The 26,324-nt window shown below is 32.7% G+C and overlaps 2 protein-coding genes across 3 annotated transcripts; both read left to right on the plus strand.

Moving 5' to 3' along the window:
- Positions 1 to 3,139: 3,139 nt before the first annotated feature.
- On the plus strand, positions 3,140 to 9,305 carry LOC134272351 (uncharacterized). Its single transcript, XM_062754596.1, has 6 exons — positions 3,140 to 4,127; positions 4,586 to 4,736; positions 5,013 to 5,195; positions 5,921 to 6,187; positions 6,442 to 6,485; positions 6,828 to 9,305. The coding sequence occupies exons 1-6, from the start codon at positions 3,270 to 3,272 to the stop codon at positions 7,026 to 7,028; spliced, it is 1,704 nt and encodes a 567-aa protein (XP_062610580.1). The 5' UTR covers positions 3,140 to 3,269; the 3' UTR covers positions 7,029 to 9,305.
- Positions 9,306 to 17,690: 8,385 nt separating this feature from the next.
- LOC134272342 (uncharacterized) lies at positions 17,691 to 23,973 on the plus strand. 2 transcript variants are annotated; one of them, XM_062754585.1, is made up of 8 exons: positions 17,691 to 17,748; positions 20,865 to 20,940; positions 21,337 to 21,431; positions 21,686 to 21,790; positions 22,047 to 22,118; positions 22,383 to 22,524; positions 22,660 to 22,750; positions 23,410 to 23,973. In XM_062754585.1, exons 1-8 carry the CDS (start codon positions 17,733 to 17,735, stop codon positions 23,479 to 23,481), a joined length of 669 nt encoding a protein of 222 aa, XP_062610569.1. In that variant the 5' UTR covers positions 17,691 to 17,732; the 3' UTR covers positions 23,482 to 23,973. The 2 variants fall into 2 exon arrangements, with proteins under 2 accessions (XP_062610569.1, XP_062610570.1); XM_062754586.1 differs by lacking the exon at positions 17,691 to 17,748 and having other exon boundaries at positions 21,317 to 21,431.
- Positions 23,974 to 26,324: the final 2,351 nt, after the last annotated feature.

The following is a 26,324-nucleotide window of genomic DNA, read 5'->3' on the forward strand; positions in this document are numbered from 1 at the left end:
AGCTGCAAATGACATAAAGATTTTTTTTTACATTTTGCACCGCGGCTTGCAGCATAACATACTTCATAGAAACCATGGGCATTATCACGTGACCAAGAGCCAGGGTATCAGCACGTGGTTCATATTCATTTTGATAACAATAAATTCTTATTGATCACTCATCAATGATCATTGACCTTTTTTTTAATCGATGAATCTATATAATATGATTATAGGTGTAACCGTTCAGAGTTATTTAACATTGATTATTAAAAATTGCTACCTTTTATTTTTTAATGACAAATCAATTAAATTCTGAAATTGTATGTCAGTGTCAGAGAATCATAACAAAGAACTCATTTTTTTAAAAAAAAACTTTTTTCAAATACATGTATATATAAGAATTATCTGAGATATTTCATCATTATATATATAAATTGATTTATTTTGAGCACTAAACGTATGATTTTTAGTTCTGTTTTGCAGCGGCATGTATTTTATTGTTAAGGGTTACAACGTACCGATTGTACACTTCAAGTTTATCCTTTTTTTTAATCTTTCTAAAGTATTTTACAACTTTAAAATTAACAGTAAATTCTTTAAATATATCCTACAAAAAAAATCATAAACTTTTTAATCATTTCTTTGTCAAAAAATACTTTTAATTCATATGCTTATTTTTTGCATTGATTGGAAACTTCTTATTTTTATTCAACTGTTATTACTCCCATTTACATTATCATATTTATGACATCTCTACGAGAGATGACAATATTGTCAAGTTTGATTTCGGATGTGAGGTCCCAGATGTAAAGCCATAAAAATGGTCTACTTCCTGGATGATTACTCATCATCAGGGCAAATTTGACTGTGTTACTATCACGAAGGTTGAAAATATAACAGCATCACAACTTTTATGATGAAAAAAAATTTTCTAAATATAGAGCGGTAAACAATTAGGTCCCTGTTGTGATATATCTTTTTAAAGTTTCTTCTTAAAAATTTCTTTATTTTAATTAATTGGTAACACACAATTTAATTATTATGATTGTTTTCATGGTGTTCGAAAAATATATTTCACTTTTCATTTAATCATCTACATGTTTACACGTAGGCTACTGCGTAAATGATGTTGTTAAAACAAATGGAATATTTAAATAGTCTTTTGAATCACAAATTTCTAAATCAAACAAACACATATCAAAGTTGAAAACATTTACTTTTTAATTACTATAAACTGTTATGAAATTAAAAGTAATTTTTATGGTTGTCATTCTATAATCTATTGCCATTTTTCAAAAACAAAATTGTATGGGGATAAGAACTTCTGAGAAGAATATATTTGAATATTTAACTTTATTGATGAAAACAAAAATTATGAATATTTGCTTCATGTTTTTAAAAGTTTTAAAGCACATTTATTAATCATATACTTGATGGTTATAATAAAAGAACTTGCAACATTTTTCATATAATTTTCAATTGTATTAATAGCATTTAAAAAGTAATCAAATCACCTTTTCTATTTTATTGAAATGAAGCCAAAATTAAAATATATTCCAATTTTAAACTTTACAGTATATATTCAGGGTTGGCAAAAAAATTTTTTCTATAATTTTTAAAATTCATATATATTTTAAGATTTTTATATTTTACTATCGTATTGCGCTAAGTGGAATTTTTTTCAGCTGTTGAAAAACTTCATAAAATGAAATGTGTTTTTAAATAAATTAACAAATACAAATGCATCTGCTAAATATTATATATTAGTTATAATAATATTATGTGATTTTTAAAAAAAATTTAAAAAAATATGAATTCCACACATTGATTCTATCTGAATAGATTTTCACAGGGTATTAAATTTTGAATGGCCATTTTTTCTTTCCTTTATGATTAACTATATTTTAAATTGACATCCAAATTTTCTTTTAAAAATGTAATTATTCCAAATTTTAGATAACAAATATATGAAAATTATAATCCTTTCACATACTAAATAAAGAATACGTTTCTCCTCAAACGTGCAAAACAGCGAGTTTTAGGATTTTCCATATAAAAGATCAAACACGATTTATATATAGTTCAGTTTGAAATGCTATAAGCATAAATCTATATTGTCTAAATAGAAAATTTCAGAAAATTATATTTTCTAAAAAGCCATTACTACTAATTATCCTTGGCCCTTAAACCTTTCACTGTTGTAAATGCATGTTCACTGCAAGTCATCTCCATTATCCATACTTTTTTTTACAGTATAGCCATGTCTCCTCCAAATAAATGGTTTTTGAAAAAATCATATATTTTAAACCTTTCTTTTATTTTTACAACATACGTGTTTTGGAGTTTGAAAGCTACCCCTTTTCCTGTTCAATATCTAATTACCATTCCCCTAAAAATAATAATAAAAATATTCTGTCATTAATAGAAAAATGTAAAATTCCACTGTTTATTTTTTGAACAATTCTTCAAAAGTATTTAGTTTGCTTTGGAAAGCCAAACTAAAAATGATTTATTTATTTCACTTTTTAAAGTAAGGCTTATCATGAATTAGTCGTTTTCCTTGCATGGACGCTTTTTAAATTGTGACCAGCAGAGAGTTTTAAAGAATGCTAAATTTTGTCAGAGGGCGCTATCTTGTTTTCATTTTAAAATTCCTTTTTATATAAATTATATTATTTTGCTTGATTGTTACTTTGTATTTTTAAACTTCAGTTTAGAAATAACAGTATTTTATTGTTTAGATGTTACAACAAAGGTATCGATTGTACACTTCAAGTTTATCCTTTTTTTTAATCTTTCTAAAGTATTTTACAACTTTAAAATTAATTCAGAATTCTTTACAATATCTTACAAAAAAATTATGAAATACTTTAATTTTACAATGCAAAAAACATTTCTAACGGTTTTAACTTTTAAACATATAACTTTTACATTTTTATTTATTTTTCTGCTGATTTATCATGTATTTGTTTAAATCTTGAAGGTGTGTTCTTTTCAGCCAATCAAAAACTTTACCAGAATTTATTTATTCATCGCTTTCATTCATTCGATATCATTCATTCATTCATTCATTTAGTTCGACTTTTTAAGGTAAGCCTTACTCGTGAATTCGTGACGTTTGATAAGTCGCGATGACTTCCGAATGAATGGAAAAATGAAAGTAACATTACGTCAAAAGTTATCAAATTTCAAAAGAGACATGATTTGTTGTAACATGCGCTCGTAAAATCGAACTCTTACAACCGTTTTGAGGAAAAACTTATTTTTACAGCTCTGGTGTATACACAATGTTATGGATTCTTGAGCTGCTGTTTCTGTTTTTGTCAGTGAGTTGTGGCGTCGGGTTCAACGAGGTTGACAAGACCCGATACGAAGAGGGGAGAACGCAGTACGAAGTTCTACAGAGACGTTCAGAGAACCCACAGTACGGTAAATGTTGGACCAGCACCGTGGCCATGATACAGGAGGGCTGTAGACATCTTACAGACGTGACTCAGAGCAGGCTAGCGCTGGCCTATCTGAACTGCTTCTTAGAAGTGCAGGGGAGGTCCCCGTACCATTGTGATGAGACTATGAGCGTGAAAGAGTGCTTACTGGATGTTACGGAGTCAGACAGAACATCTCTGACGAATTTCTTCACGCACACCCACAGCATATGTTATTTTCTGCAGTCTCAGATCTGGCACGAAAATACACAGAATACGATCACCAGACTTAGCCAGGCATCAGATGAAGTGGCAGAGAATCTGGCAGCAACAACAGACTTACAGAGAGAGGCTCTCAAAAACCAGGAAATCATCATCCAACAGTCAACAAACCTCAGCAATATTATCAACTCATCGTCCGAAAATCTTCCAGCGGTTATGTCAGATTTTCAGAAGACAACAGATAAACAACGAATTCTCATTAACGATATATTTGACAAGATCGTCCACCTTCAGAAGACTATGTTGGGAGAGTTTTCTGGGTTTTACTCTATTGTGTATTACACTGTGTCTATAGTGTTATCTTATCTGTTAACATCGACTCCCCGCACTGCGGCAGCTAGATTCTGGATGTTTGGTATCGTGACTCTCAATATCATAATGGAGAGGATCATTATTTCCATGTTCACCAGTGGTTACGTAGAGGATGGAAATATTGAGGTAATGTTAACAGGGCTTAAAATCATATGTCTGGTGCATGCTGTATGATAAAAGAACTTTTGGATTCAAAGTCTTGGACTATAAATGTTATCAAATGCACTGTACAAGTACAAATTGGACCATGTTGTGACGTGCATTATTTAGTGATTTACATGAGTACACTATACAGTAATCTGTATATTCTATTGTGGAACAGTAAAATCATACTTCCATTACTGTAGTGTAACTGTAACAACCCAAAAACTTGATCCATTTAAACTGATCAAATTCATGGACATTTAACTTAGACAAGTGCTTGCACTGATATACACTAATACATTATGCATGGATGTGCATCATAAGTAATAACATTAAATAAATAGAAAAAAATTAATAAAAAAATTAAAACAAAATTGTATTATTTAACATTGTTTAACAAATGTTTAAGGAAATGTTAATGTTTCATAATTTTCACATAGGAGTCTGCCTACAGCTGGCACGTTTTCTGTCGTAAAGTCAGTGGATCTCTAGCGGTGGTCATACTGGTGATTCATGCCGCTCGATACCGGGACCTTAATGTCGTCAACAATCAACTCCTCATGGACATCAAATCAGAGCTGAGACTTCTACGTAATTCTGAATTTTATTGTTTACATTTTATATTTATTATTATGTCTATTGATCAATAAGCATAATTAAGTGTAATTGCTAAGCTTATAAATCTTAAACTTTGCAGGGTGTTAAACTTTCTAAAGAATTTTATAATTCCTAGTAAATTGATAAGGACAATATAGATGCTGAAAAAAATTATTTTAAAAAAAGCAATTAAATTCAATTTTCTGACTGAGGGAGTTTTTTAAAACATTTACTTTTTTTAATTTTCTTGTTTATTATAAAATCTTCTAGGTTACAAAGAAAGGGGACACAATTCAGATGAGGTTGATCACATCCTTCCAGGTGTACAGGAAGCAGCCCTCACCGGCCCAGGGCGGGTGTCGACACCCCCTCTCCACCACACCCACACCACCGGCCCAGGGCGGGCGTCGACACCCCCTCTCCACCACACCCACACATCAGCTGCTGCAGACAGTAAGATAGCTTCATACTCTAAAAGTTTGTCATTGAAATATATAACTACTTATTGCGCATAGGTCATCTGAGTCCTTCAAAAGAGACTCAATCCCATCGAATTTCATCTCTTGTATCGTCTTTTAATTATGATATGCAAGGAAAACACATATGTTTAATAGACCCTTTTCCTGTGACATGTTTTGCCTAGGAGTTATTCTCCTTAGCCGCCATCTTGTAGGGCAAAGTAGTGAATTTACCTCTTCTAGTAACCAATTTTATATAAACATGCATTCAAGAAATATATGGGGCAAAATATTCACAATCTTATAATCATAAATTAATAGATGCTTTAACAAATGTATATTCATAAGAAAAATATCATTATCTTTACCTCAGTAACCAGAATAACAAATTGAACTTGGTTGAATAATTCTGGGAACTCAAAATGGCGGCAGGGAAATAACTTGACAAAATATGTCATAGGAAAAGGGTCTACTTAATTCACTCAAAATCAGATGTGGCCAAAGTTTACCAAACTTGCGATGTGTAAAACTGGGTGCTTTGCAGATTTAGTTTTGTACAAACCATGGCTGACAAAAGAGGAATGGTGAATTTACATAAATAAAATTTAAAGTCCAAGAACTACAATTGCTGGGCCTCTTCCTATTTTTCAATTCTACATTTAATCTTGGCAATTGACCTTAGAAAAAAAAATTGAGAGTGACATTCTGTCTGATATACAGGTACTGAAGGATATGAATCAGATTCCGCTTGGAGCAGTTCATCCGACTTATCCGAGGAGTCCTCCTACACCGACGTCAGTTACCATCCACATCCCACAGACTTTGTCAGGGGAGATCACTCTAACGCCTCCACCAGTAACTGTGGATCATCACACATCGGTGAGGGGGAATTGGAATTCCTGAGAAATTCCACCCCAATCCGAGAAGGAAGCTTCCAGAGAATTGAGGAATGGAGGAAAACTGGTTACTATACTACACCAAATGGAGGTAGGTGGATGTAGACGGATAATTAATATACTGAAGAACCTTTTTTTCAATGAACATAAAAAGATTTTTTCCCATTCCTTGTTTTTTGTTCATAAAGGTATAGTGCTTTTTTAAATTAGAAATATTTTATAACATGACAATTTCTTAGCACTCAATGATTTGAATTTTTTTCCTAATGAAATTGTTTATTTTATCATGTCTAAAGATTTAAAGAGCAAGAAAAAAGACTTAATAATCTGGTTCTCTTATTGTAGATGCCAGTTCCCATCCCTCTCCTTCCACTTCTGGTGATTCTAAGGTCAGTTAAGAGTTGTTACTATATGTAATTGTTAGGTTGTATTGATTTTGAAAAAGGTGATACAATACATGAACCTATAATAATAAGCATTTTGCAGTATATTGAAGTCTTAAGTCCATTCTATGATACATGTATCATTTGATGCTCATGATATATGTATAATATATTATAATTTATGAGGACTGAGTATTTATTAATATCCATGTGACCGTTCTTGTTTTACTACCATATTAGAAAATATTTTTTGTTTAAAAAGTTAGCATTTGTAAAATCAACATATTAAAGTAAAGTATTGGTAGCCTTTGTATATTTGATGTATTTATTTCTTTTCGTCTTACACAGAGTGCATCATCCAAGTACAATCTGAGAAAGAGGACACCAACCCAGATAAATAATCCCGCTTTGAGAGTTGAGTCTCCACGAGTATTCCAAAATAAAATCAAAAACCTGGAGCGTCTGGCCTTACTTAATAGCTCCACACTACGAGAGAGGCTGCATGACGTCATCTCAGATTCTGTCTATAGGATCGAGGAAAGAAACTAGGCAGGAAAAGCTGTTATGAATATAACCATGATAATTTATCTTTGTTTATGTCACAAGATTGTTTGTTCGATTAGTTTTGGTAAAAAGAGCTGTATCAAAGAATACTTGCCAGATTTTACCATATGAAAAAAAAATTAAATTTTTTTATTATTTCGTGTATATAAAACTTTCATTGCCTTTGTTACTAGATTGTTTTTTAGTGTATAGAAGTAAGTTCTACTAGTAGTTGACCTTTCTTTTTTATTATTTACATGAAACCCTGCTCTGTGAATTGTCAGATGTTGATTATTTTGTTTGTTTTGATTGTTTACAGGCATCAAGACTGTATATGAAAATTTATTATTTATTTTCAGTTGAATTGTGATAGTTTACTTATTTCAATTTCCCTGTTTTTTGTTTTTTTTGTTTTTTGGTAGTGCTATAAACTGATGCATGGTAAATTCAACATCATTTTTCTATCTAAGATATTTGACAAATGTTTATATTTATTTTATTCATTAAGGCCAAAAGAAATGTGTTTTACAAAGTATGTCAATTAAGAAGTAGTTTAAAGCCCAAACTCTAGTTAAAATTTTGAATGATTTGTAAAAATGTGGGATGGCATTATTTTATTAATAACCCTATTGGTACTACTTGCATGTAGCAAATATTTTAAAAGTTTAAGCAAAAAATTAAAAGACATTTATTGATTCTTTTAATACATGTATGTCATAAAGTATACAAATCTCAGGTTTATCCATAAGTGTTCAAAACTAATAATGTGTTCAATAGCATGTTTAAATTATAGTGACTAAAGATATTTTTATTAAATAAAGTGAACAAGATCAGGGTGATGTAAATAAAGGGACATTGAACCAAAATTTGTATTAGAAAAAAGTTTTTTAAAGTGAAAAATGATATCTCTTGATTGATCTTGAATTTTTTTTTTTTTTGTGTGTTGTTTTTGTTTTAGTTTTTATTGTGATTGATGGTTTTTTTATGTAATAGAAACAAGACTTTTTTGAAAAAGAATTTTAATTTTTTTATTGAATTTTTCACTTTTCTTCCTTGGCAGTCTGTCACAATATACCAGTAATTTAGATAATGCTGTACATGTGTGTCCATGTTTGAAAATATGGGGCAGTTGATTTTGTGGTTGCTAGTTAAGTGATTGGTTGTTCAGTTGATTTTCTGTTTAGAAAGTCAAAAGTCTCTTCCATACCCACATATAATATTCTCTGAATAATAACTGAAAAATTCTTTGCTTGATAGTTATACACATGTATATAGAATTTATATAAGTTTGGATACCTATGGATATATTTTAATGAAAATATTAATATCACTGAATTTTCTGCTACATTGTATATTATTCATAGTTATACACTAGTTATTGAGAAGCTCATTACTAAGGAATTCTTGTAGATGATCATCCTTCCATATGATGTCAATTTGACTGTGATGATGTCATGATCCTGAGCAATAATCAGGTCAAAGGTCAGTTTGATATTTTTTGAGAGAAACTGACTAACTACATGTAGCAAATATTAATGGAAACTTGGTGTTGTAAGAACATAAAGGTTGAATTATTTGAATTTTTACCAAGGTACTATATTTGTATTTGATGCATGTTTATTTTTTTAATGAATGATTATGCATAGTTTATAAACCATATATTCCTGCATTGTTTTGAAGTTTTTTTTTTTTTCTGTTTTCATAATAATACTTTTAGTTATTACTTTGGTTCTATATTCATAGACCAATTGATAACGGCATTTTTCTTAAAATTGTGAAACATGTTTGTAACAAATTAGATTGATAATGCATCTTTTGAATTGTTTTAAAATTTGCTTTTGATTATTTTTTATACACTGCATGAGTATTATACAGTGTATTTGATATTTTCCGGGTTCTTAGACATATGAGCCAAAAACTCAAGTGAACTTCTCTTCTGTTAAGTTTGCAAACTTTTTATTTGTTTTTTTTTTTTTAGAATCTTTTTGATAATTTTGCCAAAACCTGCCACAAAGACTTTTTAGAGTGAGGACTGTAGAAATAATTAAACATTCTTCTCCAGGTAGAGAAAATTAAGAGGTTAATGCCAACTCAAACTTTTCTAAATCATGGCCTCATAGGATGTGGCAATTATGATTGATATTTTTTGTTTACATTTTTAACATGTATACATGTAACAAGATGTTCCGTACTATATGAAAAAAAACATCTGTCTCAAGAGCAGCAAGAACATATTATTATAGTTATGGGTAAATGTTATGCACATCCATCTTTTGTAAATCTGAATTTTTTTTTTTTTTTTTTAATTATCCATTGTATTACATACAGAATCAAATTAGAATAACAGCAAAATTACAATGGATATTTAGCACTCACACACCCATCCATACATCCATTTATATTTTAAATGAATATGAAGGTTGCTTTATAATAATCAGTTGTCTCTAACATGCAAACTAATTTAAACAAATATCTAACATATACATGTGTAATCTTACATTTGTTCAAAAATATTTTTCCAAAAAATCCATTGTTCTTCAAAATACTGTAGATTTGAATTGTTGATAGATATGCATCTTTCAATATTATATTTCATTTTCAAATAGCTTAGTAAACCAAGAAGTGAAGGTAATTTTGGTTGCAATAAACATGAAAAAATATATTGTTTTGTGTATAATATCATGAAGTTTTCAATTCTATTATCATTTGTAAATGGTAATTCACCTATTAGATAATATTTTTAACATTAAATGCAATTCTTTTTGAAATTTTTCTGTATATATGTAAACTCAAGTTCCTCCATAAAAATATAATATGGTCACAATGAAGAAATACATGCAGTACAGTTTCATTTTTTGGGTACAAAACTTACAAACATCAGTAGTTTTTATATTGATTTTCTTAAGATAAGAATCTACAGGGAAGATCCTATGTAAAATTCTATATTGTAACCACTGTACAGAAGAATCAGAAGTAGTCTTAAAACAAACTTTAAAAACATCTTTTATACAAATATCTGACACTCCAAAGGGAGATAAGTCTTGATTCCACTTCGGAATTGCTGTAGGAATTATATCACTTTTATTTATGTAGTAGAGTGCGCCGGAACATATTTTTCCGTCAGTCCGGGCTTTAATTTTAGGCATTGTAAAAGAGTTCCCCTCACATGGCAGGTGTTGTCAGATGTTCCTTACTGCCGATTTAGCCACATGTTAGGTAGGTTCTACTTGATGATTTATATCTTAGTATGTTCTAGACTAAAGTAGTTATGTATATCCTCTGTTTGATTAGCTGTCTTAGTTTATAACATAGAAATAGGTTGCATAGTTAGTCTTTGTTTACAGTGTCAGTTTGTATTCCCGCCATTATGAATTCTTTTGTTTGGTTGTTACATTATATGTATTAAACTAGTCCCAGATAGGTTTTAATGTTATTTGAATAATACTCATTTATAATTCTAAATACCTTGTTGTGATTGGTAGCTCGATTGTGTTATTTAGCAATTATTGCATGTCCTGTACAATCCGGAATGGTCAATTCTAATGTACAATCAGACCATGTTATGTATATCCGGAAAGGCGCAATATTTGAGATCACTCGTCGCCACTCTCTCAAAAGTCATCGTAAGTTATCAATGAGAAATGTTTGTACTTGTGGATTTCTAGTCAAAGGTCTTGCTAGTCATAGTTACATGGATGATGTACTGTGTTTTTATTATTAATTAATAATATTTTGTTAGGAATCAAAACACTTAGGGCTGTACTATACTTTAACTAACATAACAGTAAGCTGAAGTAGCATATGTATTTATGTAGATTTACTTATACTTATCTTAAGGATATGTAAGTTAAGTCTGTTTATATACCAAATTAATTATAGATCATATGCACCATAGTACATGTGCCATCTAGGGTAGAGCCCCCTATAATATTTCTTATTTGTATCTTACATGACACCACTATTTGTTCACTCCATTGTTCTCTGCATGTTATTTTATGATTAAGTGCAGTCATATGTGTACAACTTGCTGTTCTTTCTGTTGCAGGTTTCCATGTACACTGCCACCTTTTTTTTGCATTAATAAAATTATGAAATCTGAACCAACTCGTCCACAAATGGCGTCGCCGGTAATTTTCTAAAGGTGGTGGTGGAGAGAAAGCAGCATCAAGATGAACAAAAAGGAAGTCAAGGCCCAGCTGGAGGCCCTGAGGGCTGAACAAGGGACACTGATGTTTGGTTGAAGAAGAATAGTCGTGTGGCTCTAGTGTCTGAATGCGACGTTGACACAGCACCTCGAGCTAAAGCGGAGTTTCTGTCTACAGGAGTAAGGGAGGAAACGGTTGTACTGCATGATGACATAACTGGAGATTCACCAGCTTTTGATGCATCCTCACTTGTCCCAGAGAACATGGAATGCACTTCAGAAGAAAGACAGAAGATTTTAGATCTATTCTCAAGGAATTCTGACGTATTTGTGAAGAATGACCTGGACGTGGGATGCGCTGAGACTGTTAGGCACCGCATTAATTTAACAGATGGAGAGTCTATAAGCATGCCTTACAGAAGAATACCACCAAATCAGTATCAAGAAGTTAAAAACCACATACAAAAACTTCTGGAGAAGGACATAATCCAGCCGAGCAAGAGCCCTTATGCTGCGCCCATAGTCATTGCACGCAAGAAGGACAATACCATTAGACTATGTGTGGACTACAGGAAGTTAAACCACCGCACGATTCGTGACGCCTTCCCTCTCCCACGCATTGAGGAGTCTCTTGATGCCCTTCATGGATCTACACTGTTTAGCACCATGGATTTGGCAAGTGGCTTCCACCAGATAGCAATGCATCCAGAAGACCAACACAAAACTGCTTTCTCGACTCCTTTCGGTTTATACGAATATCGACGCATGCCATTTGGCCTATGCAATTCACCAGCAAGCTTTCAAAGACTAATGCAGCAGATTTTCAGCGACACAGTTTTCCAGATTTTACTGGTTTATCTTGATGATATAGTGGTATACTCTAGGACCTTAGATGAACATCTACAGAGGTTAGACCTGGTGTTTGCTAAGCTACGGGAACATGGCCTTAAACTCAATCCACGCAAATGCCACTTTTTTCAACAGGAAGTGCAGTATCTAGGCTACACAGTCTCCAAGGAGGGGATTTCTGCATCCGAGGACAAAGTAAAAGTTGTAAAGGATTGGCCACTTCCTAAGACACTTAAGGAACTGAGAGGATTTTTGGGATTCTCAAGCTACTATCGTAGATTTGTATCGAAATATGCTCATACTGCAAAGCCATTGTATGGACTGATAGCCACTTTCAACAGGAATAATCCTCAAAAGACTAATGGACAACTGAAACATTTATGGACACCAGAGTGTTCCACTGCATTCAACACGCTGAAAGATAAGCTGACATCCACAGATGTGTTGGGGTTTGCAGATTACTCCAAACCATTCGTCCTGGAGACAGATGCAAGTTTGAATGGGTTGGGTGCTGTTCTGATGCAGGAGCAGGAAGGAAAACGTCGTGTCATCGCCTATGCTAGTCGCACACTCCGTCCTACAGAGCGCAACGACTCTAACTATAGCTCTGCTAAACTTGAACTGCTTGCAGTTAAATGGGCTGTGACTGAAAAGTTTAAGGATTATCTATGGGGATCAACATTTGAAATCCTGACAGACAATAACCCCATAAGTTATCTCCAAACAAGCGCAAAACTGGGAGCTACTGAACAACGTTGGGCCATGCAACTAGCACAATATAACTTTACCATCAAGTACCGACCTGGAAAAGAAAACACTGCGGCTGATGCCTTGTCTAGAATTTCCAGATGTGATTCCATTTCATCCATTGTGCCAAATACATGCAGTGCACTTACCTGTGAGATTAGAGTTAAGGCCCTTGCATCAGCAATCGAGGGATGTGAAGACCGTGCTATGACACTACATCCGACAGCAGTATGTTCTAGTGTGTTTTCGTTCCCCAGTTATGACCTAGAAGATATCATCAAAATGCAGAGCCAGGACCCCGTTATCTCAAGTTTCATGAAGTATTTCCTTATTGGACAAAAGCCGTCTAAGAAAGAAAGGGAGGGAGAAACACGAATTGTTATTGACATGCTACGACAATGGGAGAGGATGGTCTTAAGACAAGGTCACCTATATCGCAGAGTAAACGACCCCCAACAAGGCCAGTTGCAACAGCTTGTGTTACCTAAGTGTTTACAAGACCAAATTATGACCCAACTCCATAAGCAGTCAGGACATCAGGGTGTAGACAGGACAGTCAGTCTAGTGAGATCTAGATTTTACTGGACTGGAATGTACGCTGACATCAGCGAGTACTGCAAGTCATGCGAAAGGTGCAATTCAGCAAAATTACCACACTTGCGAATGCGGTTACCTATGAACCATCTTCTAGCCACGAAACCAAATGAGATCGTAGCCATGGATTTCACTCTTCTAGAAAAGTCGTCAGATGGCAGGGAAAATGTTCTAGTTCTAACTGATGTTTTCTCCAAATTTTCTATCGCAATCCCGACTAGGGACCAGACAGCAGTAACAACAGCCAAGGTTCTCATGAGAGAATGGTTCATGAAGTATGGAGTGCCAGAGCGCATACATTCTGATCAGGGCAGAAACTTTGAGGGATCTCTGATAGCTGAGCTTTGTAAGATGTACAAGGTGAAGAAGACTCGCACAACGCCTTATTACCCCCAGGGTAACGGACAATGTGAACGGTTCAACCGAACGCTGCATGATCTTTTGCGCTCATTAACTCCACGTGAAAAAAGACATTGGCCAGACCAGTTACCAGAACTGCTGTTTGTATACAATTCCACAGTACACTCTTCAACAGGTTTCACACCTTTTTACCTGTTTCTGGGAAGAAATCCACGGTTACCTGTTGACTCCATGCTTCTTTTTGAGGAGGAAGGGGAAGAGGATGAAGTTAACCTTCATGAATTTGTGGAACAGCATGCCCAGCGATTGAAGACCGCATACGAAAAAGCAGGGGAGAAACTTCGGGCAAAGGCAAAAGACCGTGAAGGTGACAGAGAGGAAATGGCAACACATGATCTTCCTATTGGTACTATTGTCCTCTTAAGAAACCGTGTTCTAGGACGCAACAAGATACAGGATGCTTGGGGATCAAAGGAATATATGGTTGTAAAACGAGTAGACCCAGACCGTTATGTTTATCAAGTGGAGCCAAGAGATGGGACAGCAGACACACGCATAGTAAACCGCGTGAACATCAATCCTAAAACAGGGCCATCGAACATTGATCAGAAGCCAAAGGCGCCCCAAGAGAACGAAACAACAGTTAGAAAAGAATCGGACGAAAGGTCGTTGGATGAAGACTCATCAGACGAGGATTACGAGATTGTAATGAAAGGGTCATCGCCACTTCGCAGATCTGGTCGTTCTACAGCCGGACAACACACAAATCCCAACAGGCTGCCACGTTCAGTGATTAGAACCTAATTTTGTGTACAAGTCATTTTCGAGATGTATACTGACTGTATTTTTTAGTTATCTAGAGTTTGTTTATTTTTTGATTAGTAAGACAATTACAGTTAATTGTTAGGTTGTGATGTTTAAGATTGTATTTTTCATAAGTTTTTCTGTTACAACATACATTTAAAATAACTGCCAATGTTTCTATGCTCGTATTAATATGTGGTGTATTTTTTACAAATTCTTGTTTATATAAGGCCGTTTTTCCTGTAACAAGGGCCGTTACATGGTTAAGCAGGGGAGAATGTAGTAGAGTGCGCCGGAACATATTTTTCCGTCAGTCCGGGCTTTAATTTTAGGCATTGTAAAAGAGTTCCCCTCACATGGCAGGTGTTGTCAGATGTTCCTTACTGCCGATTTAGCCACATGTTAGGTAGGTTCTACTTGATGATTTATATCTTAGTATGTTCTAGACTAAAGTAGTTATGTATATCCTCTGTTTGATTAGCTGTCTTAGTTTATAACATAGAAATAGGTTGCATAGTTAGTCTTTGTTTACAGTGTCAGTTTGTATTCCCGCCATTATGAATTCTTTTGTTTGGTTGTTACATTATATGTATTAAACTAGTCCCAGATAGGTTTTAATGTTATTTGAATAATACTCATTTATAATTCTAAATACCTTGTTGTGATTGGTAGCTCGATTGTGTTATTTAGCAATTATTGCATGTCCTGTACAATCCGGAATGGTCAATTCTAATGTATAATCAGACCATGTTAGGTATATCCGGAAAGGCGCAATATTTGAGATCACTCGTAGCCACTCTCTCAAAAGTCATCGTAAGTTATCAATGAGAAATGTTTGTACTTGTGGATTTCTAGTCAAAGGTCTTGCTAGTCATAGTTACATGGATGATGTACTGTGTTTTTATTATTAATTAATAATATTTTGTTAGGAATCAAAACACTTAGGGCTGTACTATACTTTAACTAACATAACAGTAAGCTGAAGTAGCATATGTATTTATGTAGATTTACTTATACTTATCTTAAGGATATGTAAGTTAAGTCTGTTTATATACCAAATTAATTATAGATCATATGCACCATAGTACATGTGCCATCTAGGGTAGAGCCCCCTATAATATTTCTTATTTGTATCTTACATGACACCACTATTTGTTCACTCCATTGTTCTCTGCATGTTATTTTATGATTAAGTGCAGTCATATGTGTACAACTTGCTGTTCTTTCTGTTGCAGGTTTCCATGTACACTGCCACCTTTTTTTTTGCATTAATAAAATTATGAAACCTGAACCAACTCGTCCACATTTATATAGTTGTAAATTCTCTTTGTGCATTTTTCATAGTGAAAAATATTTTCAAAATAAAACGGTAAATTAGGCTGACAATGTTTTCTCAAGTTCATTCTATCTATTGACATATTCTTTAAAAATTTAGAAATAGCAGAAATAGTACTATTATACTGCATTACGCATACATTGGAAATGTGTAAATCTGAATTTGATTAAGTTGTGATCATAGCCCTCTGGACAAGGGTTGGACCATGATATTGTGTCAACATTTTACATAGGAATATTAGTATTTTTGGGGAAAATCTTTCAAACATTTTCTTTTCTAAAGAACAAAAAAGGACTGTACTCAGATAACTGTGGCCCATGGTCCTCCGGTACTCTTACTCAATATATCTATTTTTCTAGCATAATTTTGTGATGTGATAATCTATTTTCTGCTGAATCAATTAATCATAATTATAGATACCAGTATTTGATTTACAGAGATTGAGAAATTACCTAGTTTGTAAAGATTATATTTAAAGATGATGCTGTTAAGAATTAATGGACAAAGATATTTTGTTCTTGTTTATTTCACTATTTGTTTTGTGCTAGTGCTTGTTGATTTCCTTTATTCTTTGTAAATTTTTGGACTAGAAAAATACAGTACATGAAATTACTTGTGAAGTTTTCTATGGCTAAATTTTAATTTTTTTAGATCATCTGAGTTACCCAGGTGTCGTTTTGCTATCATTTGTTGTCTATCGTTGTATATTTTATAAACTTCATGGTTTGTAAACGTTTTAACATTTTCAAATGCTTTTCTTGAACCTCGAAGGGTTTAAGGATTAAGCATATAAAGTGCTTTTTGCTGATGAGCAAGTGTCCCTCTCAAAAATTTTGAGTTTCATGACCTGTGGGTTAGGAGTTCTGTTGTTTGGAGAACACACTACAGATCTAGATCAGAAACTAAATATGTGTAATTTTTTTATAGATCTTCTCAGCCCAGGTTATTTAGCATGCAGACAAGGTTTGGTAATTGCGTGGTTAAGACGCAGTTTCCAAAAATATGAAATTCATAGCTCCTGCGTCAAGGTTTTGCTGTTATGCGGGTTTTGTTTAACAAATTGTAGAAATGACTGAATTCTTTCAAAATGTTGTCTGCTAAAGGGTACTTAAGAAACATATTAAGTGCATGGTACAAATTGACTCCTGAAACACGTGAACATTTTGTCTGCAGAATCTGTTGAAAAATGATAATTTATTTATACCCATGGGTACATCATCGTCGCGAACCACTGTTTTTGACTCCGCAAGCTTCCTAGTGATGATAGAGAGAATCGATGTGAATCACCCTTATTAGGTTACCCACGATGTAGGTACATGTTCTTGAAAGTTCTCAAAAAACAAACAAACTACATCAATTTGTCTTTCCAAACCTTTATGACTTGGAGAAATTATTACATGAGTACAGAAATGTCTGAATATAAATTCAGTTCGTGAAGTTGACTTCTAGTTCTATGTATTTTTTTTTTACTTTGTTTACCTTGTTAATCCCTATTATTTTCAGAATAACGTTTGCACCTTAAAACTAAGAAATACGTCAAAATTTCTTCGTGTAGTAGGTCGATTGTTTATAAATAGGAGTTCAGCCCTTTCTCCTCTTTCAGATTGTAAGCCACAATTTTCATGCCAGAGGCTATTTTGCATCTCTGCATCGGAGAGACAGCGTACCCCTAAAATATTTAAAGCATAATTTATTTGTCCTTTAAATATTATATAAAAATTCATTGATATACAGGGAGCAATGACAATGTATTTAAAAATTCACAAGCCAATAGAGCACTTTAATCTTCCTTATGTAGGAAGTAAATAAATACAAAACACAATGAATCAGTTATCTTAAGTGTTGTTGATATATGGTTACTGTATTATAGTGTAATATGGAAAGTATCTGGGGTAAGGACGTCAATCTTCTTTTCTTATTTATTGCAATAGTACAATGTATGATAATATAGGCCCCCTATTAGTTATAATTATATGAATATTCACTTAATTGCAATCCTCGGTTTATAGAATTTGATACAATGTTCTGCTGTAAATGTACTGTATAAAAAGATAAGGATTGTATCAAATTCGTTAACCGGCCTGGCCCCTCCTTCAACAACATCCCTCAACTCAATACTCGGATAATCCTCAGTCCGTTTGGTGAAGGTTGATTGAGGACGTTTTCAGTTAAGGAAACCGCAAGGGGTTTGAGGTGAATATTAAGACTGAGGTAGTGGAATTTTAGTAACACGGAACCAGGGTGGTCGCTACGTGATCGGGAGGTCCGGGTTACATTATTGGGTCTTTCAAATGAGACTTTAAAAGCTAAGGTCCAGTGTCGCGGTACATTTAGGTTATGGGAGGATTAAGAACCCTCACAGTCCAATAGAGTCTAGTAAAGGGCTAAATGAAGCTCTTCACCCGAATATGGTGACGACTCTATATGACTAAAAATTCTCAAACTCATATGAAGCAAAATTCATCCAAAATCTTGTTCGCGAAAAGAAGAAAACACTTGCTGTGGCCTTCAACTTAAACTTTACGATCGTCAACTTCCCTTACTTGTGCAGTAATATACCTTCATCACCTACATACAGAGTTTATATATCTCAGTTGATTCGATTCGCAAGAGCATACTCTAGGAATGAACAATTTCTAAAACGCGGTAAATTATTGACAGACAAGTTGACGAAACAAGAATATCAGCAGTCTCGTTTAAAGTCATCATTTCGTGAGTTCTGTGGTCGATACAATAACATTGTCAGCAAACAGAAATACAAGATTTTACAAAAATCAAAAGCTTAAAAACTTCATGCTTTTTGATATCATTGACAGTTGCTTTTTCAATATAAATGGAACTCGTAGTTGTTAAAATACATTCTGATTGCACACACAAGTACTCTGAAGTTTACATTAAAAAGATGCTTGAGTTTTTGATTGACAATATCTATGTGGTACATGTATTTGGAGACCAGGCCTTCCAACAATCTCTTTGATTCCTATGGGTAATAATTGCGCTTCGTTATTAGCAGACCTATTTTTGTATCCATTTGAAGCAGAATTTGTGCAAAATCTTATGCTTGAAAAGAAGAAAACACTTGCTGAGGCCTTCAACTCGACATTTAGATATATCTACGACGTATTGTCAATTAACAATGGTAATTTCCATTCCTATGCCGATACGATATACCAAGTATCCTGGTGAGCTTGAGATAAAAGATACTACAGAGTCTGACAAATCTGTTTTCTACTTGGATATCTTACCGGAAAAAATACATTAATGGTAATTTAACAACGTTAACCAAGCTGTATGATAAACGTGATAACTTTAAATTTTCTATCGTCAACTTCCCTTACTTATGCAGCAATATACTTTGAATTCATGATTTGCACACGGAGTTTATACATCCCAGTTGATTTGATACGCATGAGCATGCTCTACGTATGAAAAATTTCGAAAACGCTGTAAATGATTAACAAGTTGATGGAACAAGAATATCAGCAGACTCGTTTAAAGTCATCATTTCGTCAAGTTCTAAGAGTCCGTCGGATGGGACGTTAAATGGTGCCCGTGTCAAGGATAAGAACCCCCTTGGCACGAAAAAGATCGTTTCTCTGGTTTTCGAAAAAGAGTAGGCTCGCTGGGGGCCGCCAGAGAAACCCAAAAATTTAAAAAATGATCATACTTAATTTAATCGCCGAAATATGGCGTAAAACAATAATAATCAATCAATCGTTAAGTTCTATGGTCTATACAATAACCTTGTCAGCAAGTACAATTTATCATTGAAGCAAATGCTGACTGACGTTTTTTCATACTAATTGTTAGTCTATTGTTTTTACAATGAATTGACGACGGATTTTCCCGTTATTTCCAGATCATGACAAGGAGCACACGGCTGGTGTGACCAGTCGGCAGAGGTTGCTCACTCCTCCCTGAAACCTGATCCCACCTCTGATGTTTTAGAGGTTCTTGTTTGCTCTGCTCCTATTTTGAATTGTTTTATGGACTTTTGATCTTGAATGCTGTTACCTATCTCCTTATGTTTCATAATTGAATGAAATGCTGATTGACGTTTTTCATACTAATTGTTAGTCCATTTTTATACAGTTAATTGACGACGGATTTTCCCTTTATTTCCCGATAATGACAAGGAACACGCGGCATGTCTCACCAGTTTACAGGGGATGCTCACTTTTTCTTGAAACCTGATCTGATCCCATCTCTGATGTTTTGGAGGTCCGTGTTTGCTCCATCTGCTCCTATTTCGTATTGTCTTATGGACTTAAATGTTCTTGAATACTATTCGTTATATCCATATTATTAACGTAAAACAACATATAACTAAATAATTTTACATTTTGTACAGTATTGTAAAAATTAGAAAAAAAAAAACAAATTAGCGCCTTTCGGAATCCAAGAACTTATCAATGCCGAACTTTAGCAACTTTTAAATATTAACGTAAGAGAAACTGAATGTAGAATCCAAACTATTATTCATGAATGTTACCTTGCAAATGCCCAAAAATAATAATAATTTGGAATTTTACAATATTCATTTTAATTGAAAAAACGTTTGTTTTCAATATCAGGAAGCCTATCATTTCATCTACCGTGAGATTAAAAAGCGTGAAAATTTTTAATAGGACAATTCTGATTGTTTGCGATAGGAAAATATACGTGTTCTTCAACGTTAACGTGAACATGTCTCATCAAGAAATTATGAAATTTGGCATGCTAAATCTACAGTTTAGGTTTCCTGTCCAAGAGCCGTATTTTGTTTAAAATCGATATCAAGCGGATCGAAATGAAACTTAAATGCTCTTTAACTTATCATGGTTGTCTTACATACCAAAAATGAGTTCATTTTCTGCAAGCATATAGGAAAATAAGCTGAAAAGCTTATACAAATACAGAAACAAGAAGAATAACACTGTCCTTTGGTTTCTTGAGGACTATTAAATTGTCTTTATGTAAACTTTTTTATAATATGAAGCAAAATGTTTTTTCTTCAATTTTCCAATAGCTGGCCTTCTGACAAAACTGATGCTGATACGATATATTATAACAGAATGTACGGGGTCCAATGAACTGAAAATTAAGTAAGATTTTGTGTCTTTGTGTAACACAATCAAGGAATACATATGTATTTTTCATATTTTTGAGATTTTTTTTATTAATAAAAATAATGGAACTAGTTGAAAATTCAAAGTTATTCGGTACTTTATGGATTTTTAGAGAAAATTTTCGTTCAATTATAACTTAACACCATTGGTTGAACAAATCATCATGTTTTTCCTCTACAAAATTAAATGAAAATATCAAAAAAATAAAAATAAAATAAAAAGGAGTGATACATAATTCACAGGGATTTCACACAAATTAAATAAAGTTAGCATGGAATCCCTCATCAAATTGTTTATTTACTACGAAATCTAATTAATTAAACTGTTTTACTGAAGTGTTTTTTGCTTAAAGATGAGGCTTTCCTGTTGCAGCTTTTGTCAAAACAGTTTAACCAGTGCAACGTCATGTCCCTCCAAATCCGTTGTAAAGTGCTTTGTAGAAACAGAAACAATTGCTAAAGACACAGGTTTTTATGTATATTATTGAAACTTCTAGTGTTGCTTATAATTGCATGCCTTTTTAAAAATATATTTATACATGACAAACTTCAAACTCAAACGTGTTTTTATTACAGGTTTTCAGTGATCAAATACATTTTGAATATATTTGAATAAATTCATTGAAAATTTTACAAAATTTAACTATTAAGTCTCGGTAAAAAAAGAATTCCTTGTTTTAAAATTTAATGATGTGTTATTGTTCTTAATTATATATAAACAGATGTTGACGTTTTGTTCAGTAATCTACAAAACCGACTAGAACAAACACAATGCAGATTGAAGACTCAGAGTAATGGAAGTAGGATCATGGATTGCTTCACACTCAGTAATATACTAGTATTTTGGATTTGATTTCAAGTATGAAATGAAACTTACAGTTAATTCGCACTGAGACTTTTCAAAATCTGATTTTTAAAAAGATAAAAAAAAAATCAAATGATTCACTGAAACATTTTCAGAAAAATGAAGTGTTAAATTATTTTTTAAATATGTTTTTCATGAATAAAATTTGCAGTGATATGTTATATGAGACTTGTTTTCCTGGAAATGTGGCACTTTTTATTTCTTCATGTTCTCTTTAGATGTTCTCTCTATGTCAACTGCAGCTTCCCCACCAAATTGTATTGAAAGTTCAACACCACAGATACAAAATGGTAAAGATTGATGATTTTTCACCACGCATTGAAAATATCGAGGAGCTTTTGGCACAAGACACGCAAAATTTTCATGAAGGAGTTGATATATTTTTCTTGCTATTTTCATCTTTCATTATTTTAATTACCCATCATTGTTCTTAAGATAAATTGTTGAGAATATTTATTTTATTTCAATTTTATTGCATGCAACTTATCAAAGAAGTCTTAAGAGAAAAACTGGATAAGAGTTTTTAAAAAATGAAAATAAATACTCCATTTTAGAGAACAGAGAAGAGAAGAAGTCCACAGAGATGTATCGTATTTCTATAGCTCTGGCAGGCTTTGGTGGTATTGTGTTTGGTGCTGCTGCTGCTATATTTACCATGTCTGCTGTAGCTAAGAGGAAGCAAATCAGAAAGAGAAGGTAGTTATACAGATGCATATATTTTCTTTAACTTTTCACAGTACAAAGCATAATCAGTAAGTTCTAATTTTTTTTGTGACGAAATATACTTACAATATATATTTACTAGTTTAATAGTAATATATTTTTTGACAGGAAGGGGGCCACCTTTATAAATGCTACATACGAACACAATGATATTGTAATTCCCTCTAAAGCATCAGGGGAATTAAATACAGAACTAAGCGTGAGTATATAAAGGCATACATATCCTTCATATTTCCATATCTATATGTTTTATTTACTGTAAACAACAAGGTTTGACTGACAACTAAGTTTTATGACAAACAAGATGATTACAGCCTGTCCTTTGTTAGTTTTCCTTATCTATGTGGTATTGTTACATAACAATCAACATATGTTATTTGTCCCTTAATTTTTTCGATATTCAAGATAATGCTAATATGCATGTAGGTAACTGAGCAATAAGTTGATATTTTTGCATCCTGACAACCATGTTTAAAGTCAGAATTTCGTAAACCACATGATTGTTGTACAATGATCTTATTGACAGATATAGCCAATTATTGTATACATGCATTTTGACTAATATAAATCATACCAATATTGGTAAGCTTTTTAAAAAATGAATTTGACTACGATTATTTCCTTAACTTATCTAAACATGGATTTTACGGATGGTGCGCTAATCATAAGTGAATGCTTATTCCTGTGCAATACTAATAATAATTAGAAATCAGCTGTAAATTTTGAATTTACTACGTGACAGATTATACAAAATTTACAATACAACATAGTTTTATTTTCCTTTTCTTGCCTTTCCTCTGAAATAATAATTTTTTTTAAAAATATTACTGAACTTTTCTTGATGTACACTTTTGTCAGCCTTCTGACTTAGGAAAAGATACTGAGCCAACAAACAGACATGGAAGTCATCTTCCCGCAGTACAACAATAAGGTATACCTTACACAACAAGCCAACAAATTCATCCTTCAAGTTAATGCAACTTACATGGGACGCAGAGTCTATATGCAAGAAAAGATGGAGGAAGAATTAAAATAGGAGAAAGCCTTAGAGGTGGCTCCTATAGGGAAAAAATAAATTGAAAAAGGAAGAAAATCAAAAACACTTCGTTTTACAGTATCTTTCTTTATTTCTAAACATTGTGGGGTAAACATTTTGAAATAAGTGAAATAAGTATCAATGTTTTTACATCAATATTTTGTACATCTATTTTAAGAGAAATACTTTTCTGAAATGAGCAGGTGACATTTCTTTTTCTCTTTTTCTTTAAATCTTAATGATTTGACTATTTTACATAGGGTTATTTGCATCGTGAATAGACTGTAACAAGAATTACGTTAACTTTGTTGTCAAGAAAAGAAATGTTTATTTAACTGGGTGAAGGGAATTATTTTTTCTCTAGAATATTATTAAATGAAATAAAAGTAATTAATACAGTATTAACATACATGAACTCAAAAGCTATTGCGCGCGTTATGATTTAACACGACTATATATATTATATTTTTGTAATATACATGATTCCATTATAAGCTTAATGAAATCAACATATAATCTTAAACGCAAATAAAGTGCAAAAACACTTTTTGACATAAATTGTACAAATCAAACATTTTTCATGCGCACATTTGCGGAGAATTTCTCAACTTTCCAGCATTGATCAATTAAATAAATTCCTCTCCCTAATTTTAGAATATAATATATAAATTGTATTGTTTATTTACCTCTTAACCCGTATAATCGTCTATACGGACAAAGAACTCCCATTTTCTTGTCGGATGGCAGAACATTCAAAAGAAGCAAGTTAATTGGTCTGTTGAGAGGACAGTACTTTTAAAGGAATAAGGAGGTGGAAAAACTATAATAGGTTGGTAATAGGAAACTGTTAATAAAATTGTATTTGTGGGAAGTTATGAAAACGCTGAAATAATATTGAAGCGTAAATTACTACCTAGTATTCCATAAGATATACATAGCAGTTAGCACAATTTTTGTAAATTCTGTCTTACTTATGAAGAGTAAAGAGTAAATGTCTTTCTCGCAAAAATTTAGTGCTCTACAGTATATCTTAAATTAGTGAATGGCAGATATACTTGATTGGCTAATGTTGGAAAGTAGAGATATACCCCTAAATGTGCGCAGAATATTTTACATTTGCATTGCGAAATCTGTAACGTTGTAGCAAAAGACCAAAATAAAACAAACGCGCTTCGTGCAAGATAGTATTTATATTAAGATAGGATTCTTCTCTGGTTTCTGACTAGATGAAATATTCAAAGTATATTTGCTTTCATATCTTATAAATTTAGGTGTAAGAGATTTAAACGACAATATTTTTCTTTCCTCGACACAATTGTAAATAAAAACATTGAATAGAAATGGTAAATTGCTATTAAAAACTAGCAGGAACTATATTTTTGGCGGAGTGCATGGTTGCGTATGAAAATATCTTCTTTTCTGCTTCTCAAAATTATTATAGTACAATGAATTTAGTTATGATTTTTACACAGTCAAAGACTTGCAGAGATTTTTTTTATTTAAATTAATAATAAGAGACTAAAGTTTCAAAATATATCAAATAAATATTATTTTTCAAACAAATTAGAACGGTATTAGCTTTTTAAAAACTTTGAATTTCAATCTAAGTACATATTTGAGCTGTAAATCCCTAAATAGTATTTTTTTCTCTCTCTTAGTAAACGTTCAAAACCTTTTGTTCTTGTATAAATTTGAATCTTTATGTGACAACTTTACCATATATGAGAATAAAAAAAAATTAGATACAGGAAGCATATAGAAATAACATATATATCCTAAAAATTTAAGAAAAGTAAAGAAAATTGGGATTAGCCAATATCCATTTTAGCGCCCTCGGGTGACAACCCTACTTAGTCTTGATAACAAATGATCTCTCCCTTCTAAACAGTCCATAATTGTATATTGTCAAATACCGGCAAAAGAAAAATCATTTTCTAAAATCAAATGAAAGTTAAATAACATATTTTTATGTCAATTATTTTTTTTTAATAATATATAAACATATAACTACTAGTATAAGATGTCCCCATTTTCAAGGAAATTAATGTTTGGTTTCCTTTTCGCAACCGACTGTCTAACAATGGCCCAAAACCAAAAAAAGACGGCAAACTGCACAGTGGAAGCAACTAGTACATGTAAAATGTGCATTTTGTGTTATTTTATGTATATACACAAATGTGTGTAAAGCCGTATTGAAAATTCAGCATGGATGTTGAAGTTCTCGGAAATGAAAAACTCATTTTTATACCCCCGCTTGAAAAGTTGGAATGTATAGTAATTGGGGTGTCCGTGTCGCGTCCGTCCGATTGTTCGTCCATCTGTCAGCACGTCCTTGCGTTATACTATTAAATTACTGAGACTTTTACAGAATCTTTGGTACATGATGTGATATTCTGCTCCTCCAATCTTTTTGATCTGACACATTTATTAGATTTCAAATAGCAAAACACAGGCACTGCCATTCTTTCTCTAATTTTAACAGCTACCATTTTCTTATCATCACGTTCTCCTATGCTACTAAATAAAATTTAATGAAACTTTCAAGACATTTTATCTTATTAGAGTGCCACTGTGACCTCCTATTTTAGTTTTTGATTTGACACTTATTTCAGATCCCCCATGTTCACCAAAACTTTCTCACCATAATCATATGGGAGCCCGGGGGTCATTTTGTGGGGTCAGTGCTCATAGTACCTTTAGTATATTCTGAGACGAGAGAAGATAAACAAACATTGTT

Source organism: Saccostrea cucullata, unplaced genomic scaffold (assembly GCF_032062105.1).
Source record: "Saccostrea cucullata isolate Sc308-1 unplaced genomic scaffold, CSIRO_AGI_Scuc_v1 ctg619, whole genome shotgun sequence".
NCBI lineage: Eukaryota > Metazoa > Mollusca > Bivalvia > Ostreida > Ostreidae > Saccostrea > Saccostrea cuccullata.